General features: G+C 40.0%; 1 protein-coding gene across 2 annotated transcripts in view; it reads right to left on the bottom strand.

Moving 5' to 3' along the window:
• FSHR (follicle stimulating hormone receptor) overlaps positions 1-17,150 on the bottom strand; it is a 156,550-nt gene that overhangs the window by 47,924 nt on the left and 91,476 nt on the right. For both annotated transcript variants that reach the window (XM_039887196.1, XM_039887197.1), the window contains exon 3: positions 1,640-1,714. In XM_039887196.1, the coding sequence (XP_039743130.1) occupies positions 1,640-1,714 (75 nt within the window). The remainder of the gene's footprint in view (positions 1-1,639; positions 1,715-17,150) is intronic.

Here is a 17,150-nt window from a genome sequence, read left to right as displayed (position 1 = left end):
ATCCAAGTACCAGGTAATTAATCATTTTAAGTACAGTCAGTGCTACATGGGGGTAATCACCTCTCCATGCAAGGAAGAGATGAAAGAACTGTCCCATTAGCTCACTGCCCATTGAACTGCATAGGGGGATACCTACCTGGCCATGCCCAGAGGGCTGGCTGCCCTTTGGTTTATTTCTCTAATATTCCCTTTGGGTTCTGAGACCCTGTCCAGGGGTCTTTTTCCAACTAGGGTAAGGGGAGGGCAAACAGAGAGAAGAAAGGAAGGAGCAGGAGGGCAATTGGGAAGGGAAGAGAAGGCATCACTTGCAGAAGTTTAATGACAATGAAGAAGAAAGGAGTAGAGAGGGTGCAAGGAAGGAAAAGGGAAAGAGATTCCGTCAAAATGGACAGGCCAAGTGTGACTCCTGAATAAAGCTGTGTGTATGTGTTCTTGTGTGCATCGCACTCTGGTCATTAGACACCGTATACGTATGTGTATGTATATTTCCCACTGATACTCGGCAAAGCCTTAAAAGATGCAAAAGAGTCAAGAGATTTATGTTCAAGTCCTTATCCTGCTGTGGATTTTGCTGGGCGACTTTAGACAAACCTCATAACTTCTCTGTGCCTTTCATTGCTCATCTGTAAAATTAGAAAAATGGTTCATTGGCTTTTCTAACTGTGTTTCATGGGAATTTTCTGAGATTATGCTCCACAGAAGAAACCTTACCAGTGAAATTAGTTGAGAATCATTTAATATAATATCCTTCTTAGAGATTCCCATATTATAGGTACTGAGAAGTTTTCCTATAGTAGGTGAATCTAACTTTATTTTCCCAGTGTTTCCTAACCTTATTTGACCGTAGAATCTTTTTTCCCTTTTTCAAACACTTAATAAATTCCCGAGTGTTTAATGATACGCACAACCTACTTTGGAAAATCCTGGATCATACTGTCTCTAAAGTCTCTTCTAGCTTCGACAATCTATGATTCTATTCAATCTATGGTAATTATAGACTGATATAGATTGGATCTGTGTAAGTATTGACATGTATGTAAACTAGAATGTCAACAAAAGAAAGGAAATTTGGAATAGTAGAGGAATCAAGGATCATTATGACATACTCTATGCCAGTTGATGCGTTAGATCTAATTTGCATTTATCATCTCATTTATCCATCACAGTGATACTATGAGGCATGGAATTTTATGATTCTCATTTCACAGGTGAGAAATCTAAATCTCAGAATGATTTTGTATCTTGGCCAAGGTTTATTGTTGATTATATGGCATAGGCTAGTATTCAAACTAGGACTGCTCATCTTCAACTACATCATGTGAGAGTAATTTTTGGCTCTGACTGTGGAATAACTTTGAATGTGAGGATGAAATGGAGATACTTGCTGGCAGTCACAGAGCAAGGTTCTTGGGTCTACTATGTAAAAAACTCTGGGAGAGAAGGAATGGGATAAGAGTAGGCTCTGGACTGATACCTGGATCACCATGCAGAAGGACACATGACAGTGCCTTTTGGGCTGACTTTGACATCTTAAAATGAAATTCTAGGGATCTGCAGACAGGGCAGAGCCAGGGCTATAAACAGACTTTAAGGCAATTGCCAAGAATAGTCATGAGCAAACCTCATGGTTCTTGCTTACATTTCATGTAATTTGGGCAGATCGGAGAACACATTTGCCTCTATCACTTCCAAGACATCATTCTGTGAGATCTCTCTGCAAAGAAAGAAGTACAATTCAAGTCAATTCAGTTATACTTCATAAATGGATTTGGGACTCAGCATAGAGCCTTCGTGCTTGGGATGATTCATAAGACTCAGAAAATACTGTTTCTGTTCTCAATGAAGTCAGCTATAATAATGAGACAAAATTAATATGTTAGATGCTAATACTTACAAAACAATGAAAGAACAAGCCCAATGCAGTGGCTCAAGTTAGAGGTTGTTCAGAAACATGTAGAAACTGAGGTCTGGAGAGGGAGAGAGACTTGCTTAAAGATATATAGAGAGTATACAGGATGAGAACACTTTAAGTTTCTTACGCACACACACACCAACCACCCTTATCTATGTTCTATTGTGAAAATTGTGAAGTGAACTTTTTCTATATACTTTCTGGCTCAGCAGATCATTTGATCTCTATTGCAACAATTCAACTGATATTTAGGACGAAAGTAGCCATAATTAACATGTAAACACATGAGCATGACTGTGTTCCAATAAAACCTTATTTATAATAAAGCAGGTTGAATTTGGTACCATGGTTGTACTTCGGTAGCCCTGCCCTAGACCATAGAGTCAAGTTCTTCTCTCTGCTAATCTGGCTGTGGGAGATGAGAACCTCAATTCAGTCTCTTTTATATAAACATGGATTTAAATCCCTTCCGCATTCATGCCATTATCCAAGTGGGATTACTACTACAAGGCCTTTGGCATTAATATTGTCTTGGCCTAAAATACCCTCAAAAGATCCTTAAGGTCCCAGCTTTCTCCCTCCGGGAGTAATTTGAGAACAGTGGAGAATGAGGTCCACTGTGCAGAAGCCCAGAGCTTGTGAGGAGTGTGGGCGGCTTAATCAGTTAATGTTTATAAAGTGGCTCGCAGATGAAATGTGCTATTAGGCCTCCTGAGGAAGACTCTCACGCAGTTTTAATGCAAGAGCTGAAAGTGTCTCAGGAAATTTCCTAGGCAGCAGACATTCAGAATGGCTGAGGCAGAAGCACTGTCTGCTGGCCTAGGATTTAGCTGAAGAGCTCTGAAAAGGCTCTTGATGGAGGAACAGTCTGGAGGGCAGAGCAAGGCAGGAGGACACTTTGTGGGGGAGAGGAAATGTGACAGTGAGCAACAGCTACCTAGGCGTAGGGGGCCGATGACACTTGGGGGTAAGGTCATTTCTTACAAGTCTTTATGAGTGAGGAGATGTTCTGTGGGAGAAAAGTGCCTCTTACTCTATGATAGCATCTTTCATGATTCATTTGGTAAATTTAAGTCTTCACAATTTTCACAGTAGAACATAGATAAAGGTGGTGTGTGTGTATGTAAGAAAACATGTTGACCATTGACTGTTTATTTTGCTCTTCTGTCCTGCAAGTGGAAAGAGGGCTGGGAGATATGGGAATGAGGAGCAGGAAAGGGGTGGTAGACTTAGAAAAATAAGATGTTTATTTGAACACTTTAAGAAGGAATGAAAGACTTGCACAGGTAAAGAATAACACTTGGAAGAAAGAACTAGAATACAGAGAGGTGTTTAAATGCAAATGGGGCCGTATTTTCAAAAGCTATTTCCAGGCTCATTTACATTTACCGGTTGGTTTGGTCACCACTCGTGATAATTTCTCAGCCTACTCTCTTGCCTAAAAGGTAGACACATTTCTTCTTAAAAGAAAACTAAAAATTACTAGAACAAACAAGCCAGAACCACTTATAAATTATTTGAGAAGGTGGTACATATTTTATGGCCTTGATTTCAAAGACAGGGTGAGTGTTGGGGCTGGGTGGAGGCGGGGGAGCTCTGCCTGGGTGAGAGTTGTGGGAAGGTGAACGGTGTGCCGTAGTGGAAAAGTACCTCACTGAAAAATACAGTTCAACTCAGTTCTGTCCCTAGTTATTTCTGTTATCACTTACTAGGTGTCTACTATTCACTAGCCACTCTACAACTTTCTCTCCAATCCTTTCCACAGGCCCGTGAAGTTGGTCTTTTGATTTCTGTGTTAACAGCCTGTACATAGAACCAGTTCTGGCTGACTGCAGGGTTGGAACAGTTTCTTCTACATACCGTGCCTCCCAGGCCACGTTGGGCCCAGTATTTCCACTCCTATATTTTTACTCAAGAGAAATAAAAATTTATGCCTTCACAAAGACCGTACACAAATGTTCACAGCATCTTTATTTGTAATAGCCCCAAATTGGAAAAAAACTCAGTGGGTAAACTATGGAATATCCATGCAATGGATTACTACTCATCAATAAAATGGAACAAATTACTGATATATCATTATCGAATCTTTAAACAATTATGCCGAGTGAAAGAATGCAGAAATAAAAGAATGCATACTATATGATTCCATTTATATGAGGTTCTAAAACAGGAAAAACTGATCTACAGGGACAAAATCAAGGTAATTGTTGCCTGAGGCCTAGGATCGAGGTTGCTGAGAGGAAAGAGGCATATATAAGTGTGTGTGTGTGTGTGTGTGTGTACATAAAAACAAACATATTCTTATCTAACTTTAAACTTATTGAAATGGATGGATATATTTTATTGTATAGAAAACATACCTTAAATTTATTTGAAAAATGTCTTTTATTCAACGGAAGTAGAGTAAAACTCCAATCCGTGTTTTGAGAACTCCGAATTAAGAGAACAATAGTGATTCTGTGTTAGGTTCCTTCCCTTTAGCTGTTTCACTTCCCTTCCCCCATCTATAAAGTGACTAGTTGGACTAGGTGGGAGTTTCTCAACTCTGGCTGCACATTGGATTCTTCTGCTTTATCTTTAAAAAAATTCCAAAGCCTGGGTCCACACCAGAGAATTGGATTTAGTTAGTCTGGGGTTTGAGTGTGACATTTTTTCCCCTCCATTTAATCCTCTAAGCCATGGTGGTTCTGATGTGCATGAAAGATTGAGAACTACTGGATGAGATGATCGCTAAGTTCCCTTTTAGATCGAGGATTTCTGTCTTAAAATTTACTTCAGGAGCAAGGGCCAATTTTCTGCTAAGACAATAAATTCGACAAATAAGGTTCTTGGAGCTCAAGAGGCAATGAGACAAAATAGTAGCAAGAGGAACTCGGAGGAAGAACCTGGAGGTAGGAGTAAAATGAAGGAGGCACTGGTTAGGTTTAGTTTTCATAAGTAAAAAAATTTAGTCAAAGCGTTATAACATTTCAAACATAAAATGTGTAACGAGATGTGGAAAGTATGTAGTAACACCTTACGTTTGGTTAGTATTGATAATTGACAAAGTATTTTTTTTCTATGCATAGCTTCCTTTCATTTTCAGTGCACCTATGTAACTTAGAGTTAGTGCAGCCAATACTGTCTTTAGTGAGGTTAACAGAGGTGACTTGGCTTGGTTAAAATAATACACAATTGTGAGGATGACTCAACTGGTCTTTGAAGGGAGGATGTGGAATCTACATCCAAAGAACTTACATAATTAAGAAATCGTTCTTTGTCTCAAAAGATTCAGTTAAGACTTTTTGCAGTTGTAACAAATCATTGCAGTTGGCACAGTTCATGGTGTGATGGTGTTTCTTTATAGTCAAAGGTAAAGGGATCATGGGAGAGGAGAGCTCTAGGGATGTAATAGGTCACAATTACATTGTGATCCGGTGGTGGTCTATATGATAAAACTGTTTTCCTAATAATGCACAAGTATAGTTTTTCACTCATTCTGCAGCCACACAGTGGAGTCCTACTTGATGTGTGATGTGGCAACAGCTACAACACAGAAACAGATATGAGAATGCATCTGTTTTCTATCAAGTCAGATGTTAAAATTTTTTGCAAATATGTAAAACCATGATACTCTTCTTACTAATATTTTTTGAAAAGATGGTTATTTTGCATAAAAACTTACTTATGTTAACATCCACAGATCTATTGTTGTTTCTAAATTAACCAACAAATAAATAAAATATTTCCCAGTTTTAATTTCTAGTATGGCAAATGTTGGCAGCTTTAACTCACAAAGGCAAAATCCCTTTGGTGTCTTTAATAACTTTTAGGAGTGTAGACATCCTGAGACCAAAAGGTTTGGGAACTGTCTAATGTAGACATTGAACGCTGCTCTTCTTGGGTGAGGGAACCTGACCTTGTGGAAAGATTATTTCTAGGACAGTGCTTCTCAATTATTCCTGTACGTATGAATCATCTGGGAATCTTGTTAAAATGCAGATTCTCAGTGAGAAGATCTTGAGTGGGGCCTGAAGTTCTGTATTTCCAATACTTCAGGTAAGTGGACGATGCTGGTCTTCAGCTCACACTTTGGATTGCAAAGGTTCTTTAGAAGAATGGTAATAACACCCCACCAGACCTTCTCCCCAACACACAAATATGGGCGAATGTGAAACGCATGATAGAGGAGCCCAAATCACCTTAAGAGGAACAAAGTTCTTTATTTTAAAAAACCCACTTCCCCTCTACAGAGAGCCTTCCCTTACTCTGTCATCACTGTCATTTTCCTGTCCTCTGTGTTCCCACAAGACTTCTCTCATTTCTCAGTTTAAGCAATTACAATGTCATTTTGCCATTGCTTTTTTTTTTTTTTTTGATGGGGTGGAGGGCCAGGGTGGAGGTCATTGTCTAATTACCCAACCTGACTTTGTATTCTTGGATGGTATCTTATTCATCTATCTTTGTATCTCCCGCATCTAGTGATGAGTTGGCAGGTAATCAGTGCTCAACAAATGTTTAGTGGATGGATAGACAGATGAAGGAAAAGTAGTCTTCAGGTCCAGAAATGGCATCTACAAAACTGCAAAGAAGATAAATTTTGTCTTTGGTGTCCATTCACCATTTTTTCTGTAGGCAGCATGACTAAGGTCCAGTAAATGTTGGTGAAGGCTAGCTTCTCTGAGTTAGGCTTCTGTCTCAATGGTTTTTACATTTGATATAGCATGCAAGCTATGTAGTAGGCACATACAGGTCTCCTGTACTAATAGCATCTAGATGCCTTTAGCTCTACCTCTCTGGGTCCCAGATGGGGTCCTTGAATTGACATAACATCTATAGCGGAGAAAACAGGGAAGATGACTGATGTGACCGTCGTCAGGGTGGTAAAGCATTTGTTTGGGGTTAGAGAAGATGAATTTCAAAGTCCTTTCTGTGCATGAAATTTCATGTTTCTTTGCAGAAAAAGGAGATGTACATGCATGAGGTATTGGGGGTTATTTGGGCATTCTGTCTGAGTGAGTTTCAGAGCCACAATCAAATTCTCCAGATTTGCATTCTTCTGGTCAATGGAATGGTATTGATATACAAATACAGGCATACTTTGTAGTTATTGTGGGTTTGGTTCCAGATCACTACAACAAAGCAAGTCATAATCTTTTCTCTGGTGGAGAATCTTGCCTTTGATTTGTAAAATATGCAACATTGCCAAGCACAATAAAGTGAAGCACAGTAAAACGAGCTATGCCTGCACACTTGATGGAGGAGTGGGGGGTGCGGTTTCAGTAGGAAGGACATTAGGGAGTGAATGAGCATGTAGAATTCAGCCAGGTCCAGCATAAAATCTCAGCGTAGAGTGGTATTAATTTGTCCACCATTTCACCTGATACTCATCTGTCAAATGCTCGGATAGTTTCATTCAGAGCAGAATTGCTATGGGTTTATAAGATAAAGAATTGTGACCAGCAGTTAAAGGTTTCACTAGAATTTCAACAACATCTATGAATTGGAGAACAGGATGTACTTAGAAATCAAATACTCACAAAAATGTCTTATTTGATTTTTTTTTTTTTCTGATATGGGAGATATTCTCCAACTGGATCTTCTCTATCTTTTCCCCCCTCCCCTGACTCTCCACACAGCATTTTTCTCTAGTTAGCATATCCAATATACCCCTCCATAACTGAGCACATTAGGAGATTCATTTGCACTAAAATATTTTTAATGTCCACTGAGTCAAATTTCTTTTTTGTTTTTAATAACCTCAGACTAAATTTAGTTGACTCTTTCTCTCCCTGAGTTCCCTGTGGTCCAGGATCTCCCAGCACTCAATCACAGCCCTCACAAACTGCATTGGGTTTGCACTCTGGTTTGTCTCCTTCACTAGGCAAAGAACTCGTAGAGGACAGCGACATTGCCTTTTATCTTAGTATTCCTGCTCTCAGCCATGTGTTTGCTGAAAGAATGAATTCTCTTTGAAAGATTATAAAAGATTTTCCACCTTTGCTCTTGTACAGTAAAGCTGCATTCTTGAAAACTTGCAGTAAACAGAGTAATTGCAAATCAAATTGTGTATTAGCACAGGAAGGAAGCTTCCTGTTTAGGAGAACCTTGGAGTGAATCTTTAAAATGGTGAAGAATGAATTCAGCAAATGTTTAACAAATTTTGATCAAGCAGCTTTTGTGTTTCAGGCACTAGACTCAGTGCAGAGGATCTAAAGATGAATAAAATGGGTCCTGAGTTTTATCAGTCAAGTGAGTCTAGTATTTTAGAGTTTCCTTAACTGGGTGCTATCTTTATTTGATGAACTACATCTGAGTTACTTGAAAAAATAAAATGGATTTTTGGCATGTTGTATTTGAATATAATTACAGATATATAAATAATGATATACTTTTATAAGTAGTATACAGTATAAAAATTATACATGTATTACATTAAATATGTTATATATATGATTATATATTATACACATGTGATATCTATAACATATTTTATATATATATGAAATAAGTGATTTTCTGTATTTCTACCATATGTCTATTCCCCCAGTTCTGGAAATGTGCTATGCTATATAATTTAAGTGAATACAGAACAGGACAGGTGAAAATTCCCATGAAAATGAATTCCAGAAAATTTCATATAACTCTCCAAATATACACTCTCACCCTCATTTAGAATTCCCTTAAAGTCAGATCCAGAGGCTTTACACTAGAGCTCTGGGTTTGAATGCTGCCTCCATTTCTTACTAGTTGTATAACTGTGGCAAGTTATAGTCTTCCCTGCGCTTCAGTTTTGTTGTTTGTAAAATAGGAATAATAACTACCTCACAGGGTTGTCAAAGGGATTAAATCAGATGGTGTGTGTGAAAGCACAGTGCTTTTCCTGTGGTAAACTCAGATGTCACTGTGCCTGCCTGACAGCCTGCCTTCTTTTCTTTGGAGAGCTTAAGACTGAATTCCTCTGCAGCTGGGAAACACTGGGCTAGCCGACCACTGTGCTGGGAAGAATGGTACTAGCAAAGGTCCTAGGAATGCTTCTTTAATCTGCATGTACAGATCATTTAAATTCTTAAACCAGGCATTATCTCAAACTCCATTCTGAGCCTTACCCATAGTGAGGGCTGACTTTTGGTCTGTTGGCCAACAAAAGAGGTTAGGCAGAGCTCGTCGGTGCCCCAACAAGGATGCCTCCATCACTGACGTCACAACCTGGAAAACGTACTGTTTTCTTCAGGGGAGGGCAAAAACAGGGTGGGGCATTGCCAAAGGGGAGGGCAAAAACAGGGTGGGACATTGCCAAAGGGCTCCTCTCACCTCCTCAGATGGCAACAGGTGGTTGCCTTCCTTTCCTGACATGTCCCATCTGTTTCCTTCTCCTGGACAAGTTGAGTCCTTGCTAAATATGCTCTAAAGATGTCCCCCAAATGAGACAGAGCTAAAAGCACTCTTAGTGAGTCCCCCTAATGCAGTCATCTGAATTCGATTCAGTCACTTTCAAATATGTCAATAACAAACTATTGTGTCCATTTTTAGTTTTGTTTTAATTTAAAATGTTATTCCAAAATATAGATTATTATTTATTTCCTTCACTTCCTTCAGCAGATGAGGAAAGGGACTAAAATTCGCAGTCATAATAGCTAACATTTATTGCACATTCATTATGTGCTAGGCATTTTTTCTGTGCTTTACATTTATTAATCTGCTAATCCTCATAACAATCCTATGAAGTAAGTACCATTCTTAGCTCCTTTATACAAGAGGAAAAAGAGACACACAGAGCCAGTCAGTGAAGTTGATCTAGGCTGTGAACCCACAATTCACAGGGCCTCAGATGGCAGAAATCAGATATGTCTTATTTCTAGTGACTTAGAAAATTATTTCCATTTCAAAAAATCCTGTTGTTTTTCTTTCAATGGCACAGAAATATTTTTGGAGCAATATACCTATAAAACAACTAAATACCACCCCCTTTCTCCATAGTGCATGGTACTAGAGTTCTGGGAAAGCAATAATTAAGTCAATATATGCATTTACCTTCCACAGACAAATCAAAGTCCCAAGCAGTGACTCATATGACAGGCTCTTTTTAGTACATTCTCTATGCAAATATAAAGCATGGAAGACAGTAAAAAGCAGTGCCCCTGCCTTTCAAGAATCTGCAGTTTAGAAGCAACATGCGTGAGAAGTTGGGAATGTGAAGTCAATAGAATAGAAGTGGAGAAAATTGTGGCAGGGATGCCAAGTGCCAAACACAGCAGAGTAAACAGTGGAGATTCAATACATTTTATCATTTCCTACCATATACAGTATTTTCCCTTTCACAGCCTCTCTAGATGTCATCATTTCTCAAGGTCTGTCTAAGCTTTCCCTGTTAGAACTACTCTGTCGCTGCTTTTCATGCCACTGGAACAAGTTTTTCTCTGATACCAGAGTCCCATGTCTGCAACTGCCAAAGCCATATTCTACTACATGTTCTGCAAACCTTCCATGAACAACTGGTCTAGAGTAGGCTTATTATTTTCCCCTCCCAGCTCTCTTGCCCTCCCCAGTTACAGCCACAGCCAACAGTCCATCCCTTTTGGTTCATTGGAGCAACCCAAGCTTTAAGTCCTGGGGTTATCTCTGATGACTCTTCAACATTTAACAGATCGTAAATCCTCTCAGTTAATTTTTTCAGTATTTCTTGCAAATGTCCCTTCATTTCCCACTATCGTTATTATAATTATGGCTCTTTGCAATTTCCGTTAGACCAGCAGTTCTTAAGTAGTGTGATGACTTAAGAGTGGTTTGATGTGGGTCATGAGTCATCTTTTTTCAAACAAGTGTCCCAGTGATTTACTTAAAAAATTGGATTCAAGCTTACATATAGACTATGCAAGAAAATAAAAACGGAGTGGCTGGTTGAGAAAAGGGTGAGGTGGAGGATGATGGCTAAGAATTCATCTCTGCCTGGATACAGGAGTGTAGTTAGTACTTATGCTTGGGAGCCATGAGTAAGATTGTTGTTTGGGAAAGCAAATGGATTTAAAAGAGTGTGATAAAAAGTAAAGGATAGAGAAAGCAGAAGGGAAAGGGAACGAGATTTTTCTGGAGGTAGAATGATATTAGAGGTAGAAGTTAGAAAAGGTAGACAATTATTACTCTGCATATACCTCTCAGAAATTTTTTAGACATCAATTCATTGAGTTATAAGTGATGAAAGGAAAGGGGTTGGGATGGTAATAAGGGAATGGATACTGTGTGTTGAGAAGACAGGGAACAGGCATTGATTGGATCATTTGGCTTCAGTATGATCTGACAGTTTCAGCAGAGGCCAAAGAAAGGGAGGTGAGAAGGTTTGAGGGGCCTCTGACACACAAGGAATGGTAACTTGTCTATAGGTTTGGGACACTTGTGAGTTTGATCTGTGCAACTTGAGGCAGCAAGAATAATGACGATGGTGATACTTGATCTTTATTAGACATTTGCTATGTAGCAGGCATAGCGCTAAGTGCTCTACATGGGTAATCTCATTAATAGCCTTCTCTTGTTAAGGTCCTGCTCACTTGTATTTGTCTTAGTTCATATGCACATGTGAGTGGCAGAATGAACCTGGAAGCCAGATAGCCCTGGATTCAAATTCTAGCTTTATTATTGCCTAGTTGTGTGGCCTTAGGCAATTCAGCTACCCCCCATAAGATTTATTTCAATAGATGTAATTATAACTACCTGTTAGGGTTTTTATGAGAATTACTGATACAATATGTGGCATGAAGAGCTTTCTAGTTGTCCACCAAAATCTATTTTTCCCCTTCATATTTCTGGATGTACAGCTAGACTATAATTCCAGGCCAATCTTGCTGTAGGTATTGCCTGTTGGGAGAGGGCTCCTCCCATGGAATGTGAGCAGAAGTGATGTGTGCCACCCGAGGCCTGGCTCAGACCCATCATGTGTGCTCTCCCATGCTCTGTCTCCCATCTGACTTGGCCGAGGTGCTGAGGGCAACCTTGGAAGCCATGATCGAAGGTGATGAAGCTGCTGTTGCCCTGGGATCCTAAATAAAGTGCTGAGGAACACCACCCTGCACTGCTAGGTGAGAAAGAAAGAAACTTGTTCTTAAAGTCTCTGGCATTTTGGAGTTTGTCATTGTCATCTATCTGCTCTAACACAAGGTAAGAGTCTCGCACCCTGCACGGTATCTAGTATTTGCTTAACAAATGCTCCTCCCATCAGGTATGAGTTTTGCATTTACCATCTGATGAAAAATGGGTATATACAATAAGTGTTGAGTAAATTTTTGTTGGTTGATTAATTAGGAATCATGTAGGAGCATTGCTTGGCCAAAGGGGAAAGAAACAACCAACCAAAAAATTCCCCTCAAAACTAAGTCTGTGTTTGACCTCACTTAGCCAGAGACTTCTCTTTAGTGACACAGTATTTACTACCTGTGATTAAATTACTTGGCCTCTTGCAGTGAGCACACCAGGTGGCTGCTCCTTATTGAATTATGGGCTCTTGGCTTTTCTTCAATTATTTCATGGGAAAAAAACCACCCTAGCATGCCAGAAAGAACAACGTTTTAACAATGGGGACCACTAAATCCATTAGCACACATACTCTGGGAGGTGTTCAGGTTAAGAAATTTGAACCCCTAGCTCTCTAAACTGAAGCAGTGTGGAGCTGTATGAAGAGGTGAGGTCTCTTGAGTGGGCAAGAGGAAGTCCTTCATCACTTTAGCAAATCACTGGAGCTCTCTGAGATCACTTTCTGCTGTAAAATGTTGCTAAGAGTCTCTGTCCCTCAGTACATTTTATACTCAATCCTCTGTAGTTGGCTGGGCTATTGAAGATCATATGAATAATGCATGTCATGCAGGAGGGAAAAAGCACATAGTGTTATGGAAAGGTTATGCTTCTTACTATTATTTTTATTACTTCACTGGAGCCAGGAGACCTAGGTTCCAGTCCTGACTCTGCCACTAATTAACCATTCTCCTTGAGTCAAATTGGTTACCTTCTCTGGGCCTTTGTTCCTCATCTATAAAACAGCAATATTGATTCAGACAATCTTGTGGGTTCCTTCTAGCCCTAGAATTCAGTGATTTTAATTATTTCTGTGATTCTCTTATTAAAAGGCAGCCAGTCACATTGTCTGCAGTCCTCTAGGACAGCCAGCTTCCATTTCTAACAAGCTGGGGAGGGGCTCTGTGAAACCTTCTCCTTGAGGCACTGCACCTGTTCCACTGGGAGCAGCTCTACGGGCACACCTGTGAGGGAGTAGCAGCAGGGTAGCTAGCAAGAGCCATTCTCCCTGAGCCTTGGATAAGGAGAGAAAGTACCCCTGGCCTGAGCCATTTTTCTCCTGAAGACTGTTTGTTTTACTGTCAGCTTAAAGAGGGCTCCATTGATCTTCCTGTAAGCCAGTGTTGATTTCTCCCATGTCACATACCCCAAGCTTCTTTACCAAAGAAACACCAAATGTGTGTGTGTGTGGTCATTGTTGGCTACCCTTTCCACTTCTGTCACCCCACAGCACCCCAAAATCGTCTTTAGTAATCTCTCTGGGATCTATTGTGCCTTTTTTTGTTATGCTCGCCACACCTGTAACGTAATCTACCCTCTCCCAACTGGCTTTCATCTTCCCTCCAGCCTCTGTTTTCACTCTGTAATACATAATTACTCTATCTTTTATACCCCTTCATTTTCTGCCTCATTAACTCTTATTCTTGGCACAAAAGTGCCTCCTTTATGGGCTGCAGTGAGGGAACAACGAACTCACATTTGTCTGCTTCTGAATTTGAGTCACAATGATTGTTCTTTTAGCCTTTTTGGAATCCTTGAGTGTAGCACCTGCATAAGCGTCCTGCCGTAAAGCTGTTATCTATTCTGTCCTTTGCAACATTTTCTGAATTTTTTTGAATTTAGAAATTCAGAGGCCTATTTTCACTGACTCCTTATTGAATTGATTTTATTTCCATTTCTGAGCAGTAGATCTCCCCATCCCACCCCAAGTAGTAGTCCAAAGCCCCACTCCAGGGCCTCTTTTGCCCCATGTTGGTCCTGAAAGTGTCCCTATTGTTACAACAAAGAGACCTGTGTGGTCAGGACAAAGGAAGAAGTTTTTGAAAAAGAGCTTCCTATTTAGGTGACTTTGCCACTACCTGGAGCAAAACGCCATCATTCTAGAGAGTGCGGAGAATGGATTCTCTTCCAACACGAGTCCGACCCAGCCAGTCAAGGCCACCCCAAGATGCTGGGAATCCTAAACTTTGTTTAGTGTATGTTCAGGCCTTTTCTGGGCCTTGGAAACCTTTGTTTAAACAAAGGCTTAGAGAAAAGCAAAACGAAGTACTGCGGAGTTGTTCCAGTTGAGATCTGGGGTGTTGGCCGTGTGGGGCTGAAGAGAACCCGGATCTCCTTCCTCACTTCGGCACTCTCCGAGGGGCTCTTCTGTACCCCGATGCAATTTAATTGTGAAATACACGTTTGTCCTTTACTAAAATAATCTCAGGTCTTGAAGATCTTGTTAGGAAGACATCTTTTAGGAAAAGTTTTTTGTTTTGTTTTGCCCCCAAAATGAGAATTTGAGAGTATCAGCAAAGGAAGGAAGGAACTTCTGTAGCTATCTTCTAGATTTACTTTTCTGCACATGCGTCCTCTCCCCTTTTTAGATAAAGTAACAGGTAAAGTAACAAAGGCACAAGAAGCTATAATTACATGAGCAAATAATAACTGAGTTGGTCTTGCTCAAGATGTTCTTTACTTGTGATGATAGGGGAGCATTTTTATACATTCATCCAGGTTCTGTTGCATGGGTCTCCTTGCTGGAGCTGTAAAAACAATGATTAAGGCTAACTGACTTGAAGGAAAAGGGGATATCTATGTTATAAGCCAGACAACAGAACTAACCTTGCAGACTCTTATGAGCTGTGTGAAACTGGCAAAGTGACAACCTCTCTGAGCCTCAGGTTGCTCATATATGAAATAAGGACAATAGTATTTACCTTGTAAAACTTTGTGAGGACTAAATGTTAAATAACTACATGTTAAGTATCTAAAGCTTAGTAAGTGCTTTAAAAATGGTATTTTTCCTTATTATTTTTTCTAGTGTCTAATGACTGAAGTCTCTTAGGGTCAAGGACTTTGTTACCTGTGCACCCAGCAGGCTCCATAAATGTGTGTTGAACGTACAGACAACAGCTGCAAGGCTTGAAGCCCTTTGCCTTATATTGATTAAAGTAAACATTTACTTTGACCTCACACCTGTGTAGTGGAATAGGAAAAAACCCATACCAATTTTAAGGCCCAATCTTTAAAGTTTTCTCCAAGAAAGCCTTCTCCAACCTTCAAGAATGAAGACAGTTGCCTTTTTCTGAGCTTCCTTAGCACAGTTATTGTCTTTGTCAGAGCATGACTAATAGTCATGCTGGCTGCGCTTCATTCTGTAGGCCCCTGAGGTCTGCAGATGTGGCCACTGTTGAACTCTCAACAGTACAAACCCATTGCATCACACCGAAGGAACAGGTATTAACAATATTTTAGCATTTTTGGTACCAAATCTCAAAGTCCTTTGCCAACCTCTTCTTCAGTCATATTCAATAGAATACAATTTCTGTCCTCAAGGAGCTTCCAATAGGAAATTGCTTTGTTGTCTTCTCCATGGAGACTGATTTTTAAGGCTTCCTGTTCAGAAAGTGATTGCCGATTGACTAAATTAATAAAAGAAGCAAAAGCTGTTACCTCATTTATCAGTGAAAATGATAAAGCACAGAGAGATTAGATGATTTACCTATGGCCACGGAGCAAGTTAAAGAAAGAGAAGTAGAACCTGGGTCTGTCAACAACCATGCCGATGTTCTTTCAAGCACACAGTGCAGCATCCTGATGTTTTGGATCTTATACCTAATTTTAAGCTATGAATAGCCACCACCTTCCTGCTTGTCCATGACACATTTACTTTCATTTTTTTCTCCCCCCCTAAAAATATAAGTATTTAGAGGAAAAGAAAAACATTCTGGCCAAACACGCCTTTGGTAGAAATTCTGGGGCCAATTTATTACATCAAATCCTGATTTAGATTTCAGAATTCATTTGAATATATTAGTTTCACAATTCGTATATCTAATTATGTTTTCCTCTGTCACCAACTGCAAGCAATTTCTCCCCTTTTAAGTTCATTGTATCTTTAAATGTAAGACATAAGACACAAGAATTACCATAGCAACTTGCTTTCCAATTAGACTGCAATTGCTGACAATCAATATGATTAGACAAGGTCAGTGACAGAGTAAGCTCCAAAGTGTTTAAAGAGATTTGGGGAGGTGCAGGGACAATGAAGAAATGAGAAACTATTGGAAAATCTCTCCCCAGAATTGAGTGTGAGTCTTTTATTTCTAGCTGCTTGTATAACTTAAAGAGGTGTCTCATAGTGGCAACAGTTTGTAGCCTGCCACTAAGAACTGGGGAATGAAGGCTGAGAGATGTGCACTTGAGGTTGGTTTTTATTTCTAGTCCCCAAACACTTTATAAAACTAAAGACTGAGAATCACCAACTTGAAAGTGGGGATAAATAGTAGCTGAAGGGGAAGTTAATAAGCTGTAAACTCAAGGGAGCTGTTTTTAGCTCAGAAAGGGAATGAAGGTATTTGAGAGGCCGTGGGATGGCCCACAACCAAGTTCGTCTGGAGGGGGCTGTGTGAGCAGTGTGGCTCCAGGCATTATAGGAAGTTTAATTAGCCCCTAATCCTACATCATCTGTGCCCCTTTCAGTGGCTTCCTCTCCTTTCCTCCCTGTACTTATTTCTGCTTTAGAGAAAAATTCACACCAAAGTGTGTGTGTGTCAGACAACAGATTAAAATCTCATTGAGGGGGGAAGGAGATTACATTTCAATAGAGAGCAAAGCTTTAACAAAAGAGTTGTTACGAATATTGGATACAAAGGAGCAGCCAGTGGAAGTGCTTTCAGAGACCTTGGGGCCTTTCTGGAGCCCCTTAAATCACATCTGTGACCTACTATGATTTCATAAAAGCCTGGTCCTCACCCACTCAAGAAAAAGGTGAAAATGAGGTAGCTGTTCTAGAAGCCTAATAGTAGATGTTTCTTAGACACAATGCAACGGGGAAAGCAAACACAAAGCCATGCTCTCTGGGAGTATTTGTGTTGAGACAAAACGCAGAGTCTGGAGGGCTCAGATGATTGATATCCAGTGGGACCGTTTAGAGTGATTAACTTCTTGCCTGACGCTCCCTCTCCCTCTCTCTCTTTGCCCAGCCATT

The sequence above is a fragment of the Pteropus medius genome, unplaced genomic scaffold (genome assembly GCF_902729225.1).
Source record: "Pteropus medius unplaced genomic scaffold, Ma_sr-lr_union100, whole genome shotgun sequence".
NCBI lineage: Eukaryota > Metazoa > Chordata > Mammalia > Chiroptera > Pteropodidae > Pteropus > Pteropus medius.
The sequence above is the reverse complement of the archived record's forward strand: the minus strand, read 5'-3'. Positions and strand labels throughout refer to the sequence as shown.